The 19,230-nt window shown below is 50.6% G+C and overlaps 1 protein-coding gene across 1 annotated transcript; it reads left to right on the top strand.

Annotated features, from left to right (window-relative positions):
* The first annotated feature begins 68 nt into the window (after positions 1 to 68).
* pacsin1b (protein kinase C and casein kinase substrate in neurons 1b) lies at positions 69 to 18,233 on the top strand. The gene is made up of 10 exons (XM_047025010.1): positions 69 to 176; positions 12,560 to 12,707; positions 12,828 to 12,984; positions 13,414 to 13,649; positions 13,972 to 14,127; positions 14,315 to 14,490; positions 14,736 to 14,856; positions 15,022 to 15,146; positions 15,374 to 15,579; positions 17,492 to 18,233. Exons 2-10 carry the CDS (start codon positions 12,648 to 12,650, stop codon positions 17,599 to 17,601), a joined length of 1,347 nt encoding a protein of 448 aa, XP_046880966.1. The 5' UTR covers positions 69 to 176; positions 12,560 to 12,647; the 3' UTR covers positions 17,602 to 18,233.
* The last annotated feature ends 997 nt before the right edge of the window (positions 18,234 to 19,230 follow it).

Raw genomic sequence — 19,230 nt, 5'->3', positions numbered from 1 at the left:
ACCATCCCCCCTTCTGGCGCCCAATCGCCCCCTTTTATGTGATCATCACCAGTCACCACAAGCGTCAGGTCTGTTGACTAGGCAAAGGGCTCTAGCTGGGTTGTGTTATCCGGGAAGACTACAGAAAAAAATAACCCCGAAACTCTTCATCATAGTCGGAAGGCATTTGTTCGAGGGTGAGTTACTTGCATGCGTGGCTTATAACTGCAACACATTGTAAAGGGTTATTGGTTAAGAGTCTTACATGAAGGGGATTCCATACGGATTACATTCACACATTCTATTGTTCCCATAGCAGTTTTATTTAGTCATACAACTTCAAGTTCGTCTCAGGGGGTGCGTTTATAATAGTGTTAAGGTCATATTGGACTTGAATCGAGCACGTTCAGTAACCGTTGGTTGCTCTCATACAAGCAACTATTTTATTCTAGTCATCCAGTTATCTGCGATCAGGTGTCTGTGACTAAATTAGAGATGTGCAACGTTATCTTAGGCACACCTGAAACATTGCCCCAAAACTCCTTCAGTTACATCAAAATCTTTTAGCAGACTCGGGCTTTTACTAACTTTGTAACAGTCTATGGGCCTAAAATATATATTTTAGTTTTCCTGCACAACCGCATTCTTGTAAACCTACGGCATTTGCCAACAGCGGTCGTCAACGCATCTACCTGTATTGTGCAATAGGCTAGTCGTGGTAGTTGAGTTGGTCTTAGTGTCAAATACGTTTCACGTTTCATAAAAACGATTCGGAGTCACATGTAAGTCAATGGGAACTCCTTACATCTAGTGCATATCTGGTTCTGGACAGCACATCAGCTTCCATAAACCGTATTGATTTATTGCTCGAGTGTAGCTGTTACTCACCCCCAACTAAATTCGGACTCGTGGACACCTGCTGATGTGAGTTTATCAGAGAACTGTCCAGGGTGCTGAACCATGAACCCCAAACTCCTAAATAAACATCTCTCTCGCAGCAGGCCCCCTGTCCTAGACGTGACCCCACGTACCGCTACCACTCCACGTACCGTGACCCCACGTACCGCCACCACTCAGCATTAGCTTAACACCATCTGAAACTTTCCAACGGCCATGAGATCACAGCTCGGCTGAGTAAAAGAGAAGCACATTCATTATGTCATGGTGTTTATTTGTTCCTGTTTGTATCAAAATGTATGCTTGTTTTATTTTTTGTGCTGTTTGGGTTAGAGTTAGACCAGAGTACATCTGGTCTTTGAGACAATCCCTCTGTGATGTAGGAGTTTGCCTTGACGCTGCTGGTGTGATAGAGAGATGAGGGAACAACAGAGCTACTGACAGTGTCCAGGCTGTTCACTAGAAGCTCTGCATTGCAGTAAACACAGACATGCTTTAATAAGGGCCCTGGGCCTAACCGCCACCCCACGACTCAGCTGGCCGTGCAGCCCATGGAGTTATGGCAGCATCAGGACTCAGACAATCCTGTTCTCTCTCATCTCTACTGTGTTCAGGTCTGCATCTACGGCGGGTGACAACCATCTGTTGTTTTGGAGATCAATTCAAAAATCTCCTCATTGATATTTTCTGTTATCAAAGCCTGGGATAGTTCCCAAATGGATGCAACACATTTTTTTTCCTTCTGTTGAATGTTAGCCCACGTTATCTCTCGTGAGTAATGACTTCCGGGAGGTTTTGTAGTGGCTGCTAGCTGGTGTTTATTTTCTGCTGAATGAGAGGGATGTTTTACTGGCATGGCAGACCAGATAACTGACACAGGTCCTTTAGTGTATCTAGAGAGTGTGTGTGATGCACGTGTGTGTGTGTCTGCAGTTCTGTGTGTGTGTGTGTGACTAAGTGTACACATCTGAGTTTCCTTGTCTGGGTTAGGGTCTAATTTGATGACTTCATGTGATGAATAGGAAGACCTCATCTGATTTGTGGACCTCCTCTACTCAAACACAACAGACGAGATGTAATGTAATTAAGTAGCCCTGATCAGAAGTTGTTTTCTGCCCCCCCAAAAATATCAATCTGTCAGCGTATTCCCAGGAGAGCAGGGCATTGTCTGCTTGCTGTTCTCATGTGTTCGTAAAAGTCTGCTTCAGTGCACACAAGGATTCTCACCATTCCCTTTCAGACGCTAGATGACAAAAGGAAATGTTATTGAGTAAATTGGAACCCTTTACTCAGTAATCCTTTGTATGATTGTGTGTAATACTCTCTAGAATTCTGATCAATGTAAGTATATTCAGCATAATGAATTAATGAAAACACATGACAGTATAATTATCTATTATAATTCTCAAGGGAAAAGGGTGATATTGATTCATTTGAAACATAAATAACCCCTCCTGGTTCCAGAATCCTTTTGAGCTTCGTTCAAATGATTCTTCAAAACCCTAAACTGTTCTTTCTGACATGAAAACAGTTCTATCTGTCAGACCTGAAAAGTGTTACGCCTCAAACACGTATTTACATTTACATTTAGTCATTTAGCAGACGCTCTTATCCAGAGCGACTTACAGTAAGTACAGGGACATTCCCTCCGAGGCAAGTAGGGTGAATTGCCTTGCCCAAGGACATCATATTAGCCTGATTCCCTAACCGCTCAGCCATCACACTTCCTTTCATATTTATTTTCATTCCCAGGGTATCAGTCTTTTGTCATTGGGGCTGTGATGTGGTAATCTTTTGATGCCTGTGCCTGTATTTACAGTACTGGATGGAAGTGGGATTGATCCTCTTAATGCTTCCTGGATCGAGCCCTGTGCTGATTGTTTCTTCGGGGGGGGGCGGGGTGAGCTGTTAAGTAATTGGATATTGTGATAGGATCTCCTGTGAGGACCACAGGGTTGTGACTGGCTGGCTGCTGTCCTTAAAGGACCAGGCTATCCTTTTCCTACTAATACATCTACTTTATTGCTCATGTCATCTACCTCAGAAGATGATCAGGGACACTGTCTAGAAGTAGCCAATCCCCTCATAGATAGTTGCCTGGAAGTAACCAATCCTCTGGCAGATAGCTGACTACCAACAGCCAATCCTCTTGTAGATAGATGTCTGGAAGTAGCCAATCGCCTGGTGGATATTTGTAATCCATATTGAGTATCAACTCATCATAACCCTTTACTAGATACTCAGTCAGTCAGATGTCAGTCTCATATTAGATCCTTACATTGCACACTTTCCTAGTTATCTCTGCTGCTGCTATCTTCTCCCAAGACAAGGAGACACGCACGCAGACAGACAGACATCAGCATATCAGAGATCAGTCTGGTCCCTGTAGAGGTTAAAAACTAATTAGAGAAGGAACCTCTAAAACTGGATTTCGCTCTTGTCTGGCAAAGAGGACAAGACCTTCTCTAACTTGTTTGATTTGTCTTTGATGTGCTGGAGTCCTAAACCAGCTGAAACCCTGTTCTTTCACGTACAACTATGGAAGCACCAGCTGGCCATATCTCTCCTGCTGTTCCTCTCTCATTGTCAGGCCAGTTTCTCTCTCAGAAAGAAGACCGTAAAGAGAGGTGTTTAGCGTTCCCATCAAGCTCAGGAGTTCTAAAATATGAAATAATTCAAATCTATCCTGTTCCAACACTGCAGGTTTTCATTTTAAAAGCAATCCTGGAAAGGTCTTGGTCGGGGAACAGCTGACTGCAGATTGCCTTGTCAGCACTGTTGTTTACCTGTGTGTGCCTCACAGACTGTCCTCTGAGTGTAAACAGACAGATACTTCATTCATAGAACCTCCATTGGCATCTGTGAGTGGTTGCTCGTAGCTGTGAGCCGATGCAGTGTCTGTTGCCTGTGTGTGTGTGCGTGGATTTATGCGTGTGTGTGTGAGAGAGTGAGTCATACAGCGCCTAGTTGGCATCACAGTCTGACTCCGTCTGCCTGGCGGTCTCCCAGAATCCTCTGCTGTGAGGCGGCGTCGTTCCTCCTCCCTCTTTGATCAGAACGTGGTGAGGAACGCCCCCCCCTGGGCGGGCCATGACGGGTTCTTAAACACATCCTGGGGGGAGACGCGGGGGGAGAAGCGGAGGGAGACGCGGAGGGAGACGCGGGGGGAGACGCGGGGGGAGACGCGGAGGGAGACGCGGGGGGAGACGCGGGGGGAGACGCGGAGGGAGACGCGGGGGGAGACGCGGGGGGAGACGCGGGGGGAGACGCGGAGGAAGACGCGGGGGGAGACGCGGGGGGAGACGCGGGGGGAGACGCGGGGGGAGACGCGGAGGGAGACGCGGAGGGAAGCAGCCACCCTCACACCAGCTCAAGATTACTGATCTGTTACCCTGGAGGCTGAGGAATCAGCCCCGCCCAGGGTGGCCTTAGACCAGACCTCAGACCAGGCCTCAGACCAGACCTCAGACCAGGCCTCAGACCAGACCAGACCTCAGACCAGACCAGACCTCAGACCAGGCCTCAGACCAGGCCTCAGACCAGACCTCAGACCAGGCCTCAGACCAGACCTCAGACCAGGCCTCAGACCCGACCAGGCCTCAGACCAGACCTCAGACCAGACCAGACCTCAGACCAGACCTCAGACCAGGCCTCAGACCAGGCCTCAGACCAGACCTCAGACCAAGCCTCAGACCAGACCTCAGACCAGACCTCAGACCAGACCAGGCCTCAGACCAGACCTCAGACCAGGCCTCAGACCAGGCCTCAGACCAGACCAGGCCTCAGACCAGACCAGACCAGACCTCAGACCAGGCCTCAGACCAGGCCTCAGACCAGACCAGGCCTCAGACCATACCAGGCCTCAGACCAGACCTCAGACCAGGCCTCAGACCAGGCCTTAGACCAGACCAGGCCTCAGACCAGACCAGGCCTCAGACCAGGCCTCAGACCAGACCAGGCCTCAGACCAGACCTCAGACCAGACTTCAGACCAGACCCTGACCTCAGACCAGACCCAGGCCTCAGACATGCTAACATTGTCATGTAATGACATTGCAAGAAACTGCTGTGACGCCTTCAGTGTGACACACACCGCTCTTCATCCCTCTCCTCTCTCTCCTCCGTCACTTCCTCCCTCGTTCACGTCTCCGTGGTAACGCTCGTTGTTTTGTCAGCTGTCCCAAGACAGGCTGAGCCCTCCACTCTCCTGCTGGCTAATTATTGATGGTCTGGTGAGTCTTCTAGAGGACGTGTCAAAGTCCAGTCTTACAGCTAAAGGCATGTGTGTGTGTGTGTGCGGGTTCCTGTGTGTTGTGTGTGTGTGTGTGTGTGCGTGTGTTTGACGACATGGGTGGTGCAGTAAGCAAGGTGTGCCCGTTCCTAGTGTCCGGGCATGTTGTAGTGCTGTCTCTCACCATACAACGGGACACCCACACGGACCACACACACCTGCCACCAGCCTCAGCCTGTACCCACACACACCTTCCACTGAACAGGTAAATATGCACCTGAAGCCTACTGCTAGCCTGTCTTCAGACTAGGACATCCCTGAGGATGGGATTCTGTCATTCCGTGTTGCAGGACTTTAGTTAGGAGACATTGCTTGTTTGTTGGATTCTAAACGAATTGTTTACATTCAAGATCTTAGTTTAAACGGTAAGGACACAAAAGAAAATGCTCACATTCAAATGTGTTTTTCTGTTTAGGAACAGTGTTATTTAGGGTTAGGGTTAATGTGTTATTTAGGAACAGTGTTATTTACAAGATGTACGGGTACATTCAAATTCATGGCCTGATTCTCTTGACTGATATGGATATTCATAAAAGGACCTGAAAAGCTCTTTGCTGAAGTGCTCTTTACTGAGTAGTGTATAATGACTACCCTGTCTGTGTATACATGTGTCTGACTGAATAGTGTTAATGTATATGTTTTAAACAGATAGCTAAAGTAACTGCTGCATTATAGAAATATGTTCATCTACAGTTGTCTTTCAGCTATCCAACTATGGCTACTTTTCTTAATGTCCATGTCCTCTCTCTGTCTCTCTCTCTTTCTGTTCACCTCATGCTCACCTATAGACTGACTGACTGACATGTGACATGACACCCTAACCCTATTCCCAGCCTCACCCCTAGCCCCAGCCCTCTCTCCAGCCTCACCCCTAGCCCCAGCCCTCTCTCCGGCCTCACCCCTAGCCCCAGCCCTAGCCCCAGCCCTCTCTCCAGCCTCACCCCTAGTCCCAGCCCTCTCTCCGGCCTCACCCCTAGACCCAGCCCTCTCTCCAGCCTCACCCCTAGCCTCTGCCCTCTCTCCAGCCTCACTCCTAGCCCCAGCCTCACCCCTAGCCCCAGCCCTCTCTCCAGCCTCACTCCTAGCCCCAGCCCTCTCTCCGGCCTCACTCCTAGCCCCAGCCTCACCCCTGGCCCCAGCCTCACTCCCAGCCCCAGCCTCACCCCTGGCCCCAGCCTCACCCCTGGCCCCAGCCTCACCCCTGGCCCCAGCCTCACTCCTAGCCCCAGCCTCACCCCTGGCCCCAGCCTCGCCCCTGGCCCCAGCAGCATCCTGACAGTGAGGTCATCAGCTACATTGCTCCTCAGGGATGGACAGGCCTATCCTGTCATTGTTTCAACGCAGCGTCATATCGCTGTTGATGTTTTACCAGGGTGTGGTGTAATGGGTTCTCTGTGCACATTCAAAGGCTAACTGTGCTTGATGTCAAGGTTCTGTGTATTAAAGTATAGAGAACAGTCACTGTGAGGAGTTAAGATAAGATAGCCGGTTGGTGGACGTTGTTCCAGGTTTATTGAGTGCTGAGGTATGCAGGGGAGGATTCAGTGTCTGTGTGTTGCACATGGTGTGTTGTCATTCATTAGGTTCCCCATTACCTTAGTGTGTTGTTGTTCACTAGCTACCCTGTTGCCTAGTTACTTCAGTATGCTGTAGTTCACAATATACCTGGTTACCTTTAGTGTAGTAAATAATCCAATAATCCAGAATAGCCACATACAGAAGATGTACCTCCTCCCCTGCTCCTCCTCCCCTGCTCCCTCCCCCTCCTCACAGCCTTCCTCCTCCTCCCCCTCCTCCTCCCCCTCCTGCTCCCCCTCCTCCTGCTCCCCCTCCTCCTGCTCCCCCTCCTCCTCCCCCTCCTCCTCCCCCTCCTCCTGCTCCCCCTCCTCCTCCTCCCCCTCCTGCTCCTCCTCCCCCTCCTCCTGCTCCCCCTCCTCCTCCCCCTCCCCCTCCTCCTCCTCTCCCTCCTCCTCCTCCTGCTCCCCCTCCTCCTCCTCCCCCTCCTCCCCCTCCTGCTCCTCCTCCCCCTCCTCCTGCTCCCCCTCCTCCTCCCCCTCCCCCTCCTCCTCCTCCCCCTCCTCCTCCTCCTGCTCCCCCTCCTCCTGCTCCCCCTCCTCCTCCCCCTCCTCCTGCTCCCCCTCCTCCTCCCCCCCCTCCTCCTCCCCCTCCTCCCCCTCCTCCCCCTCCTCCTCCTCCCCCTCCTCCTCGCCCCCCAGTGATGTAGGAGCCTCCAGGTGACTGGGGTTTGTCTCCTATCTGTTTACACTCAGCCTGTGAATAATTGATGACTCTGGGCTCTATATATAGAGTGGATGTGATGAGGGCAGCAGCATTGGTCCTGTCCTCTGGGAGATCCTGGTGCTGCATCTGAGCCACGGTGCCAACATCCCCTCCCCTGTCCAGCACAGGTACCATAGCAGGGGGCTGGGCCTGGGGGGTGTGTGTGTGTTCAGGTACATTTAGTTGCGATCACATTGTCTCACCTCGTCAGTGACAAGTAAGCCCGAGTTCAAATACCTTCCTGATCTCCTCTCATAGTTCACCTTAGCTGAGGAGGTAACCTCAACAACCAGATGCATAACAATCAACCTTACCTTACCTGACCACCATCAACCTTACCTTACCAGGGGGGGTACTCTTTGTCGTGTTTGTCTCTAGCTTTATTTCTCATTCTATTAGACGGTTATAATGAAAATTCTGCCATTAGTTTTTTTCCAGTTGGATTGGTTAGTTGACAGTCTCCTTCACATTTCTTAGATAAGGTTTGAAAATGCAAAGTTAGCTCGGTTTGCAGCCTGTATCTGTCCATCTGTCTGTCCATCAATCGTTCGCACAGTATCAAGTACCTACTCTCACTGGTGCTGACTCTGGTCTCCCAGAGGGCCACAGTACAGATCAGGGCCAGAGCAGACCATCATTCAGTTACCCCCCCCCCCATCGCCATGGAGATCCCACAACCCATAAGTACTTGGTAGAAGAGGATGGATGGAAGTGGATGGAGAAATCAAATGTTCTCTGGTGACCAAGTGAAGGATCGGAGCGTTCACAGCCTGATGGACAGTCTGCCAGGAAGGCTCGCTGTGTTTGAGTTTTGAAAACACTTCTCAGTACGTTGAAACTGCCAGGCAAAGTAGTCTTTTCTCACCCCCCTCCCCGAGTCATGGCTGTATTTTTGGTTCTTACATATAACGTCATTGTACTTCAAGGTCTGGAGTGTTCTGCAAGCTATAATCACTCATTTATGGTTGTCTTATCACAGCAGTGGAACTCTTGAATATTCAAAGCAGACCAGGTTGGTCCTAGCAGCCTGTGTATTACTACCTAACCAGTGGCTAACACTCCGTAACCAGGCAGGGATGGCTGACTGGACTCTGACCCTGAAGGCCAATAAACCAAGTGTAGCTGAAGCATGCTCTTTTACAAACTCTACACACTGGAGCATGAAGCAATACCCTCTTTCTTCCAACCATGTCTCTTTCTCTCTCCTCTCCTTTTCCCTCCTTATCTCCTCTCCTCCCCCCTTCTCTTCTGTCTGCAGTTCATCCTCCTCTCTGCCTTCCTGAAGTGCTGATGTACAGCCTCAGTATATATGTATATCATTATATAGCCCGAGTGGCTGTTAACAACCCCTCTCATCTTTATCCATCCCTCCTTTCCTCTCAGTCGCTCTCTGCCCCCCCTCTTCCCCTCCCCCTCTCTCTTAACCCCCCCCCCCTCTCTGTTTCTTGCTGTCGGCCCTCTCTCTCCCTCAGTCTTTAACCCTTTCCTGGACAGGTCAGAGAGCAGCCATCTCATTTCATTGGCCCTCACACAATTCCCTGTGTCTCCCAGTCATCTTTCAATCACTCTGGATCCACCAATCACCACACAGTACCTCGCCCCAGTGATGGTCGGTAAAGACCCCCCAGCCCCCCTCTCTGTCTTCTACATTCTGAGCCATTCAAGCAAAGCACTCCAGGATTATCTTCCAGCTATTCAGAAACACACACGTTCACACACACACATTCACACTGATTTATACATGGGGGCACACACGCACACACACACAACAATAAATGAGATGAAGAAGGGAGGAGGGGGAGCGAGGGAGGGAGGGAAGGGGGAGCGAGGGAGGGGAGGGGGAGGAGAATCCCACATGTCCGTAGCTGTAGCCAGTGCTGTGCTATGCGGTAGCATCGTGGTAACAAGACAGGGGGTAAGATCTTCTTTTGTTATTATGGCGGAAGAGGTCTCGCTCTCTCTCTCTCTCTCTCTATCTGTTTCTCTCTTCCTCTCCCTCTCTTGCTCTTTCTTTCATGGGGAACACCCCACCCTTTGTCTGGGAGCTCATTCATTCGCTGTGTGAGTGAGGACAGGCTCTGTGTAGGCTAGGGGTACCCAGGGGTGTTTGGGGGTGTGTGGAGAGGCTGGGGGTGTGTGGGTGGTGGGGGTGTGTGGAGAGGCTGGGAGGCTGGCTGGCTGCTGCTGAAGGACCCTGGCTGTGATGTTGCGCTGGTCTTGTTGACTGCGTAGTAGCTCAGAGAGTTGTGTTGATGATCCTGGTGTGTGTATGGTTCCTGCTGTGAGTCTTTATGGGGACTACTAACTATTGTTTACGGTTTTTTTCTTTCCTTTTTCTATGTTGTTGCTGAGTTGTTTGCGTTAACACAACTTGGTATATTTTTGGGATTATCACGGAAGCATTGTTTCGTGAATGTGCCTCCCTCTCCATGTAGTAGGAGGAAAGACACAGCACTCACAACAACAGCTCCCTCACTTCCTCTCACCCTGTCCACTAAGCAGGCATCTTGGACTCTTGCCTAGCACTGCGAGCCCTACACACTTGTCATCCAAGCCGCCCAGACCCAGCCCCACTCCTAGCCCAGACCCAGCCCCACCCCTAGCCCAGACCCAGCCCCACTCCTAGCCCAGACCCAGCCCCACCCCTAGCCCAGACCCAGCCCCACCCCTAGCCCAGACCCAGCCCCACTCCTAGCCCAGACCCAGCCCCACCCCTAGCCCAGCCCCACCCCTAGCCCAGACCCAGCCCCACTCCTAGCCCAGACCCAGCCCCACCCCTAGCCCAGACCCAGCCCCACTCCTAGCCCAGCCCCACCCCTAGCCCAGACCCAGCCCCACCCCTAGCCCAGACCCAGCCCCACTCCTAGCCCAGACCCAGCCCCACTCCTAGCCCAGACCCAGCCCCACTCCTAGCCCCAGCCCCACTCCTAGCCCAGACCCAGCCCCACTCCTAGCCCAGACCCAGCCCCACTCCTAGCCCAGACCCAGCCCCACCCCTAGCCCAGACCCAGCCCCACCCCTAGCCCAGACCCAGCCCCACTCCTAGCCCAGACCCAGCCCCACTCCTAGCCCAGACCCAGCCCCACTCCTAGCCCAGACCCAGCCCCACCCCTAGCCCAGACCCAGCCCCACTCCTAGCCCAGACCCAGCCCCACTCCTAGCCCAGACCCAGCCCCACCCCTAGCCCAGACCCAGCCCCACTCCTAGCCCAGACCCAGCCCCACTCCTAGCCCAGACCCAGCCCCACTCCTAGCCCAGACCCAGCCCCACCCCTAGCCCAGACCCAGCCCCACTCCTAGCCCAGACCCAGCCCCACCCCTAGCCCAGACCCAGCCCCACTCCTAGCCCCAGCCCCACCCCCTGCATCGCTGCCAGGCTGTGGGGAGATTGGATGTGGTCTCTTTCCCCTCCCTCTAACCTCTATTGTCAGATGTAGAGCTTCTGTCATTGGGTTAGGCTTGACCCAAATACTCATGTAGCAGTTTGCGCCCCTCCCCCCTACCACCACTCCCAGCACCTCTCTCGAATTCTCTCTCTCCCTCTTTCATCCCCCTTTCTCTCCCTCTTTCATCCCCCCTCTCTTACTTCCTCTTTCTCCCCCCTCCCTCTCTCTTGCTTTCTCTCAAGTCTCATGTCGATCTCTGATATTGGGTCCATTCCGTGAGAACATCTTTCCCACCAGACTAAGATGTTTCTAGGGCAGTTTGTTAATAAAGCAGGGAAATAATGAGGCTTTAATGGTGTGTTAGCCTACACACATGCTAACTAGCTTAGCACACCTATACACATGCTAACTGCCTTATCACACCTACACACATGCTAACTAGCTTAGCACACCTTCACACATGCTAACTAGCTTATCACACCTACACACATGCTAACTAGCTTATCACACCTACACACATGCTAACTAGCCTAGCATGTGAGAGAAAGAAAGACAAAGAGAGAGAGAGAGGGAAAGACAGAGCGATAGAGAGAGCTGTACTGTGGACTCGTCTGCAGAAGCAGCATCAGAATGCTTGTTCACACTCGCTCTGTCTGGCTCTCTCCATCACGCCCCCACTGCTCCCTGTCACAGAGAGAGCAAGACCAAAGCAACCCACTGCTGAGAAATAGAAATGGGAAATGGTAACTGCTCGGGCTCTCTTGATCTGGGCGCACTGGCACCCTGAGCTGTGTGTCATGATGATGTGGAGACAGGAGCAGGCAGTGATGAACAGGACTGATTACTCTGCTATTAGCATCCAGCTGCGCGGTCGAGGCCAGGAAATCGATGAGCAGTTATCCAAGCTGCACACCAGCACGTCTCCGCGGTCAGCCAAGAAACCTTGCTCTGCAGACAGATCAAGAAAACTGACTGGAGTCTCTCTTTTGGTGTGCGTGTGTGTGTGCGTGCGTGCGTGTGTGCATGTGTGTGTGCGTGCATGAGTGTCTGTGTGTGTGCATGTGTGTAAGAGGAAGGCCTACTGAACAAGATTGAAGGCCTAATTACTTTGTCAACTTTGTCTTCCCATCAGAGTGAGGTCCAATCAGAGAGTGTCTCTGAGTTGCTGCTCTCTACAGAGCCTTGCGTAACAGCTCTGAACCAGATCAGGACAGTTAGCAGGATGTTGGTCTCTCTAGAGGAGGTTGTGTCTCTCTGGGACAGTAGTAGGATGTTGGTCTCTCTAGAGGAGGTTGTGTCTCTCTGGGACAGTAGCAGGATGTTGGTCTCTCTAGAGGAGGTTGTGTCTCTCTGGGACAGTAGCAGGATGTTGGTCTCTCTAGAGGAGGTTGTGTCTCTCTGGGACAGTAGCAGGATGTTGGTCTCTCTAGAGGAGGTTGTGTCTCTCTGGGACAGTAGCAGGATGTTGGTCTCTCTAGAGGAGGTTGTGTCTCTCTGGGACAGTAGCAGGATGTTGGTCTCTCTAGAGGAGGTTGTGTCTCTCTGGGACAGTAGCAGGATGTTGGGTCTCTGCTTCCTCTTCAGAAGTGTTTGTCTCGTAACATTCTCCCCCTCTTGCTTCTCTCCCTCTACCTAACCCTCAATCTTAATCTGACATCAACACCAACCTTTACGTTTCTAATGCTGCCCCATCTGGGTGTGTCCCCCTCCTTGTTTTTGTCTCCTCAGTGCATGAGGATCGTCTCCCTGGCACAGACAGACAGGTCACCTTACAGACAGACAGGTAGAGGGACAGACAGACAGACAGACATACAGCATGTCTGGAACCTACGACGAGAGCTCCAGTCTGGAGGAAACCACCGACAGCTTCTGGGAGGTGAGAATGGCGGCCTGGCCCTCTCTCTCTTTCAAATGTTGTACCTCTGTATTAACGTTCTCTTCCTCTCTCCCTCTCCTCTCCCTCTGGTATCCCTTCCTCCCTCCATCTCCCTGCCAGGTGGGCCAGTACAAGCGTACGGTGAAACGCATCGATGACGGCCACCGCCTCTGTAATGACCTGATGAACTGCATTCAGGAGCGGGCCAAGATCGAGAAGGCCTACGCCCAGCAGCTGACCGACTGGTCCAAGAGATGGAGGCAGCTGGTGGATAAAGGTGAGGACAGGACACTGTGGACACAGCAACAAAAACTGGATGTCAAAGTTTCTCTCTCTCTTTGGCAGATTTTTCTTTGATCTCATTTTATATTTTGCTTCAATTCCCTACCTCTGTCATTTTCTGTTACTCTTCCTCTCTCTCACTCTCTACCTCCACCTCTCTCTCTCCTTATCTCCCTCTGGTTTTTCCTCTTTCTCACTCTCTAACGCCCCCCCTCTCTCCTTATCTCCTTCCCTCCATCCCCATCCTCCCCTCCCTCCCTCCCTCCCTCCCTCCCTCCCTCCCTCCCTCCCTCCCTCCCTCCCTCCCTCCCTCCTTCCCCGCCCTCCCTCTCCCTCTCCCTCCCTCTCCCTCCGTCCTTCCCCGCCCTCCCTCCCTCTCCCTCTCCCTCCCTCCCTCTCCCTCTGTCCTTCCCCGCCTTCCCAGGCCCCCAGTACGGGACGGTGGAGCGTGCCTGGGCGGCTGTGATGACGGAAGCGGAGAAGGTGAGCGAGCTGCACCAGGAGATGAAGAACAACCTGGTCAATGAGGACTTTGAGAAGGTCAGGAACTGGCAGAAGGACTCGTACCACAAGCAGATGATGGGGAGCTTCAAGGAGACCAAGGAGGCTGAGGAGGGCTTCAAGAAGGCCCAGAAACCCTGGGCCAAGAAGCTGAAGGAGGTGAGAAGGAGAAGGAGAAGGAGGATGGAGAGAGAGATGGGCAGAGAGAGATACAGTATATAGAGAAATAAATGGATGGAGAGGCAGAGAGAGAGAATGAGAGAGAGATGGAGAGATAAAGCAAGAGAGATAGATTTAACGAGAGTCAGAGACTAATATACAGCATGTTGAACCAGTCTGGAGTTAACATTGCAGTCAGCTCCAGGCACACACAGCATGCCTCCTAAACATCAGCTTCCAGGAGGAGCCTCATTTATCAGTATTTGATTGTGTCTCTTCTCTCCCCTCATGTCTCTTCCCCCCCCCCCCCTTCCCCCCCCAGCTGGATGCTGCCAGGAAGTTGTACCACCTGACGTGTAAGGAAGAGAAGCTGGCTTTGACCCGCGAGGCCAACAGCAAGGCAGAGCCCGCTGTCGCTGCAGAGCAGCAGAAGAAGCTGCATGAGAAGGTGGACAAGTGCAAACAGGACTCCCAGAAGGTGAGGGTACCCAGGACAACTCCTCCTCACCCTCCTCCTGCTCCTCATCAAGCCTTAATCCTCCTACTCCTCCTGTATAAGAAATAAGAAAGTTCTGTGTCAAAAAAATGAAAAGTTTGTTGAATGGACATTAAATGGATGAATGACCTTTGACCTCTCGACCCTGTGGTTGTGCTTCCGTGGCCAGGCCAAGGAGAAGTATGAGAAGGTGGTGGAGGAGCTGGGGAAATGCACCCCTCAGTACATGGAGAACATGGAGCAGGTGTTCGACACGTGTCAGCAGTTTGAAGAGAAGAGACTGAGCTTCCTGAGGGAGGTGTTACTGGACGTCAAACGCCACCTCAACCTCACTGAGAACCAGAGGTACACACACACACTCACACAGCACACACACACACACACAGCACACACACACACCTCAACCTCACAAGAACCAGAGGTGTGACACACACACTCACACAGCACACACACACACACCTCAACCTCACCGAGAACCAGAGGTGTGACACACACACACATCCACTTCTGCTTTAACTGCCTGTCTGTTTCTCTGCCTGTCTGTCTCCCTGCCTGTCTCTCTGTCTGTCTGTCTGTGTGTGTGTGTGCAGCTATGCCTCTGTGTACCGGGATCTGGAGCACACCATTGTGTCTGCCAGCGCTCAGGAGGACCTGAAGTGGTTCAGCAACACTCATGGACCTGGCATGCACATGAACTGGCCCCAGTTTGAGGTACCACAGTGTTTATAACAGTATATATAAGTGTGTATAACAGTGTGTATAACTCTGTGTATAACACTGTGTATAGCAGTGTGTATAACAGTGTAACAGTGTGTATAGCAGTGTGTATAACAGTGTGTATAGCAGTGTGTATAACAGTCCCTCTATATCCTGCAGGAGTATAACCCAGAGCTGTCCCACATGATCAGTAAGAGGGAGAAGGTGAAGAAGCCCAGCGATGGCGTCATGCTGACCCACGTGACAGCCGCCGTAGACCACGCCCCCGCCAGCGACCGGGGCAGGTACGCAGCTCTCTGACCACTTCCTGACTGAGGGAGGTGGGGTGACTGTGGATCGGAAGTACCTCAGTATGAGCTTGACTTTGACAATATGTGCCCCTCTCCCCCCCCTCTACCCCCTCCCCCCCTCAACCCCCTCGCCCCCTCAACCCCCTCGCCCCCTCAACTCCCTCGCCCCCTCAACTCCCTCGCCCCCTCCCCCCCTCAACCCCCTCTACCCCCTCCCCCAGTGTGAGCAGCTATGAGAAGACCCAGGCCTACACCCAGGAGTGGTCTGATGAGGACCACACCGCCCCCCAGCCCGCCCCCTCCTCCTCGGGCAGTGACACCAATGGTGGCTCCAACCCCTTTGAGGACGTCTCGGGGACGGGGGTCCGGGTCCGAGCCCTGTACGACTACGATGGGCAGGAGCAGGACGAACTCACCTTTAAAGCAGGTGAGGAGCCCTGACCCCTGACCCCTGACCCCTGACCCAGAAACATAAAGAGCTTTGTATCTTCTGCATTAGGGTTTCAGTAGAAACAAATGCTTATAGTGGGCTGTTTTAATTTAATTCTTTCTTACTTTCTTGATTAAGGTTTTTGCCTAAGACTATATCCCAAAAGTGATTACCAGAGATATTTTGATAGATCGATAAAATATTAGTTAACCATGTACCTATTGGTCATCCTGATGTGTCTGTGGTTCACCATATACCTGCTAGTCACCCTGATGTGTCTGTGGTTCACCATATACCTGCTAGTCACCCTGATGTGTCTGTGGTTTACTATATACGTGCTTCTTGGCCGAAGATAACAATTTTGATGTCTTCCAGTCCGGTTTTCGTCAGCACCACAGTACTGAAACTGCTCTTGTTAGGGTCTTCAACGACATCCACTTAAACACAGACAGTGGCAGAACTTCAGTTTGAGTACTACTGGATCTTAGTGCTATTCGACACGGTCGATCATGACATACTACTAGACAGACTAAATGTCTGGGTAGGACTCTGGTGCAGCACTCAACTGGTTTGAATTTTACTTGAAGGACCGACAATACTTAGTGTCTGTAGCTAATTCCAGATCAGAGCTGACAGGATGACATGTGGTGTTCCCCAAGGTTCAATACTGGGGCCTCTTCTGTTCAACATCTACATGCTTCCACTGGCTTAGATTATGAAAAACCAACAAAGTGTGTTATCATATTTATTCAGACGACACACAAAACGACATAACTTTATCACCTGGGGACTATAATCCCATACAAGGGCTAGGTAAATGCAGAAACCAACAACTGGATGTGCCTGAATCTTCTTCAATTAAATAAAGATGAAACAGAAGTAATTGTTTTTGGTCCCAAGGACGAATGATTGAAAGTCAGCGCTCAGCTTCAATAACTGATGTTAAAAACCACAAACCAAGCCAGAAATCTTGGTGTAGTTATGGATTCAGACCTCAACCTGAACAGCCATATGAAGACAATTACAAAACCAGCCTACTATCACCTGAAGAATGCATCAAGGGTTAAAGGACTTATTTCTCAACAGGATTTGGAGAAACTTGTCCATGCGTTTATCTTCAGTAGACTCGACTACTGTAACGGTGTGTTCACAGGTCTCTGTAAAAAGTCAATCAGAAAACTGCAGCTGATTCAGAACGCTGCAGCTCGAGTCCTCACTAAGACCCAGAAAGTGGATCACTCCAGTACTGAGGTCTGCATTGGTTTCCTGTCAAACTAATAATTGACTTAATGACCTAAATACATTTGTGATCTGCTGCTACCTTATGAACCTTCCTGATCCCTCAAGTCATCTGGGACTGGTGTACTTTGTGTTCCAAGTCAGAACTAAACATGGAGAAGCAGCGTTCAGTTTTTCTGCTCCACATATCTGGAACAAGTTTCCTGAAAGCTGCAGGTCTGCTGAGACCCTCAGCTCCTTTAAATCCAGATTGAAGACTTTACTGTTTGCTGTTGCCAGATTCAAGAATATCAATTTCTGCATCTCACTCCTGCATTTTATTTCTTAAACTGCACTGCAACTTTAATTTTATTTCTTGATTTTTTACTGTTTTTAATGTCTTATTGAATGGTAATAATTGTTTTTAAATGTTGTTTTCTTTTGCATTATGTTTTGATGCTTTTAATGGTTTTATGTGAAGCACTTTGAATCGCCTTGTTGTTAAAATGTGCTATACAAATAAACTTGCCTTGCCTTGTCATCCTGTTGTGTCTGTGGTTCACCATATACCTGCTAGTCACCCTGATGTGTCTGTGGTTCACCATATACCTGCTAGTCACCCTGATGTGTCTGTGGTTCACCATATACCTGCTAGTCACCCTGATGTGTCTGTGGTGTTCCTCTCTCCCAGGCGAGGAACTGATCATGCTGGAGGGGGAGGATGAGCAGGGCTGGTGTAAAGGTCGTCTGGACAGCGGGCAGCTGGGTCTGTACCCGGCCAATTACGTGGAGGCGATCTAGCCCATTGCCACGGAGGACACTGCCCCGTTGGTGGGCTGACAGACTGAACCGACCAATCCGACTGCACATTGCTAGACTTGAAAGCAATGCTACCCCGCTGCAAGGCCAAGCAGCCTCCATCTTCACTCATCACCTCATCACAACACAGGATGGGATGGATCAGTTCCCGTGGTGACTAGGGACCACAGCCTTGTGTGTCTGTGACCCCATGTGACCCCAGCTGAAGAGGGAAGACCCATTCCCTCTTCTCCATTTTATTTGTGTAGTTGTGTTCTATATTTCGATTCTTTGTGTAGCTGAAATGCCATTCGCGTTCTCACTATGATATTGATGTGGTATAATCTGTAGTGCCTGCATAGCAAGAATGAGCTATGCAATGTGCGTTGTATATATTGATTATATTATTTTTGTTTTGTTTCGTTTTTTATATTCTGAATGCTTGTACGGTTCTTCTGTGGGATGATATGGAGGTTTCTTTAGTTATCAGCTTTTCTACCTTCTTTTATTTCAGCGAGGCAGTGGTCATGTTCTCCTGAGTTTCACCTGCACAGCAGCATGTGCTAGCACTCTGTCTCCTCCTGAACACACACAGAGACAGCAGACACAGCCTGTGTCCTCCTGAACACACACAGAGACACCAGACACAGCCCCCCTCCCCCTGAACACACACAGAGACACCAGACACAGCCGTCTCCTCCTGAACACACACAGAGACAACAGACACAGCCACCCAAACACCTTCAAAAACTCTTGAGTAATGAAACAAACTATTCTGGGAAACACAACCAGGATTGTTAGCCGTGCGTGACTATGAACCACGGCGGTTTAACCAACAAGAAAAAAAGGTTTTGGTGTTTTTTTACTCTTTGAGAGCACACAGATGACTGTTCTGGAGTGTCGCTCCATTTATTTGTTTTCCTGCTGAATCTGTGTTCCTAGCTTGACTTGTTCCTCCTTCTCAAAATACTTTGGAGGACTTGGTGGGAGGAAGCAGATTGTTTAGTGAGGAAAATAAGTGAGGAAGAAAGAAGCAACAGGTGGAGTTTAGATCCTAACCATCCTCAGGCTGTTTGATAGGCGTCCTCTGAGCAGCTCCAACCACTTCCTGTACACCTACACACCTATAGGCTTAGTTTGACACCTTATGTCACCTTATGTATTTTATTTACTTGTTTGGCTGTTGTTCCCTGTGAATGAGGTGCTTCGATGCACCTGAATGTGCAGTTTGTGAACGCCCATATCACCTTGAGATGTCTGCTGTAATCAGAAGTTATTTTTGAAGAGCCCAAGGATGACAGAATGGCTATGTTTTTAATATTTTTCCGGAATTTTTGATACAGTTCGATACAGTTTTAACTTATCTTGGTAAATCTAAGTGAACTGGCAAAACCTTAACAGTATTTGAAATATTTGATGGTATGAACCAAACATCTGTACCTTTAGAACAATGTATTAAAACAACATTATCAGAGCAAACGGATAACTAGGATTTAGCAGAATGTGATCACCTGTTATCCTCCCACCTGTGTGCTGCCCTTCACACCTGCCTGCTCATCACCCCCTCCTGTCTTTCTGCCTGTCTCTCACCCTGTCTTCCTATCGCCCCTCCCTCCTCCCTGCCTGGCTGCG

This window comes from Hypomesus transpacificus, chromosome 9, assembly GCF_021917145.1.
Source record: "Hypomesus transpacificus isolate Combined female chromosome 9, fHypTra1, whole genome shotgun sequence".
NCBI lineage: Eukaryota > Metazoa > Chordata > Actinopteri > Osmeriformes > Osmeridae > Hypomesus > Hypomesus transpacificus.
This window is presented reverse-complemented; position numbering and strand designations above follow the sequence as displayed.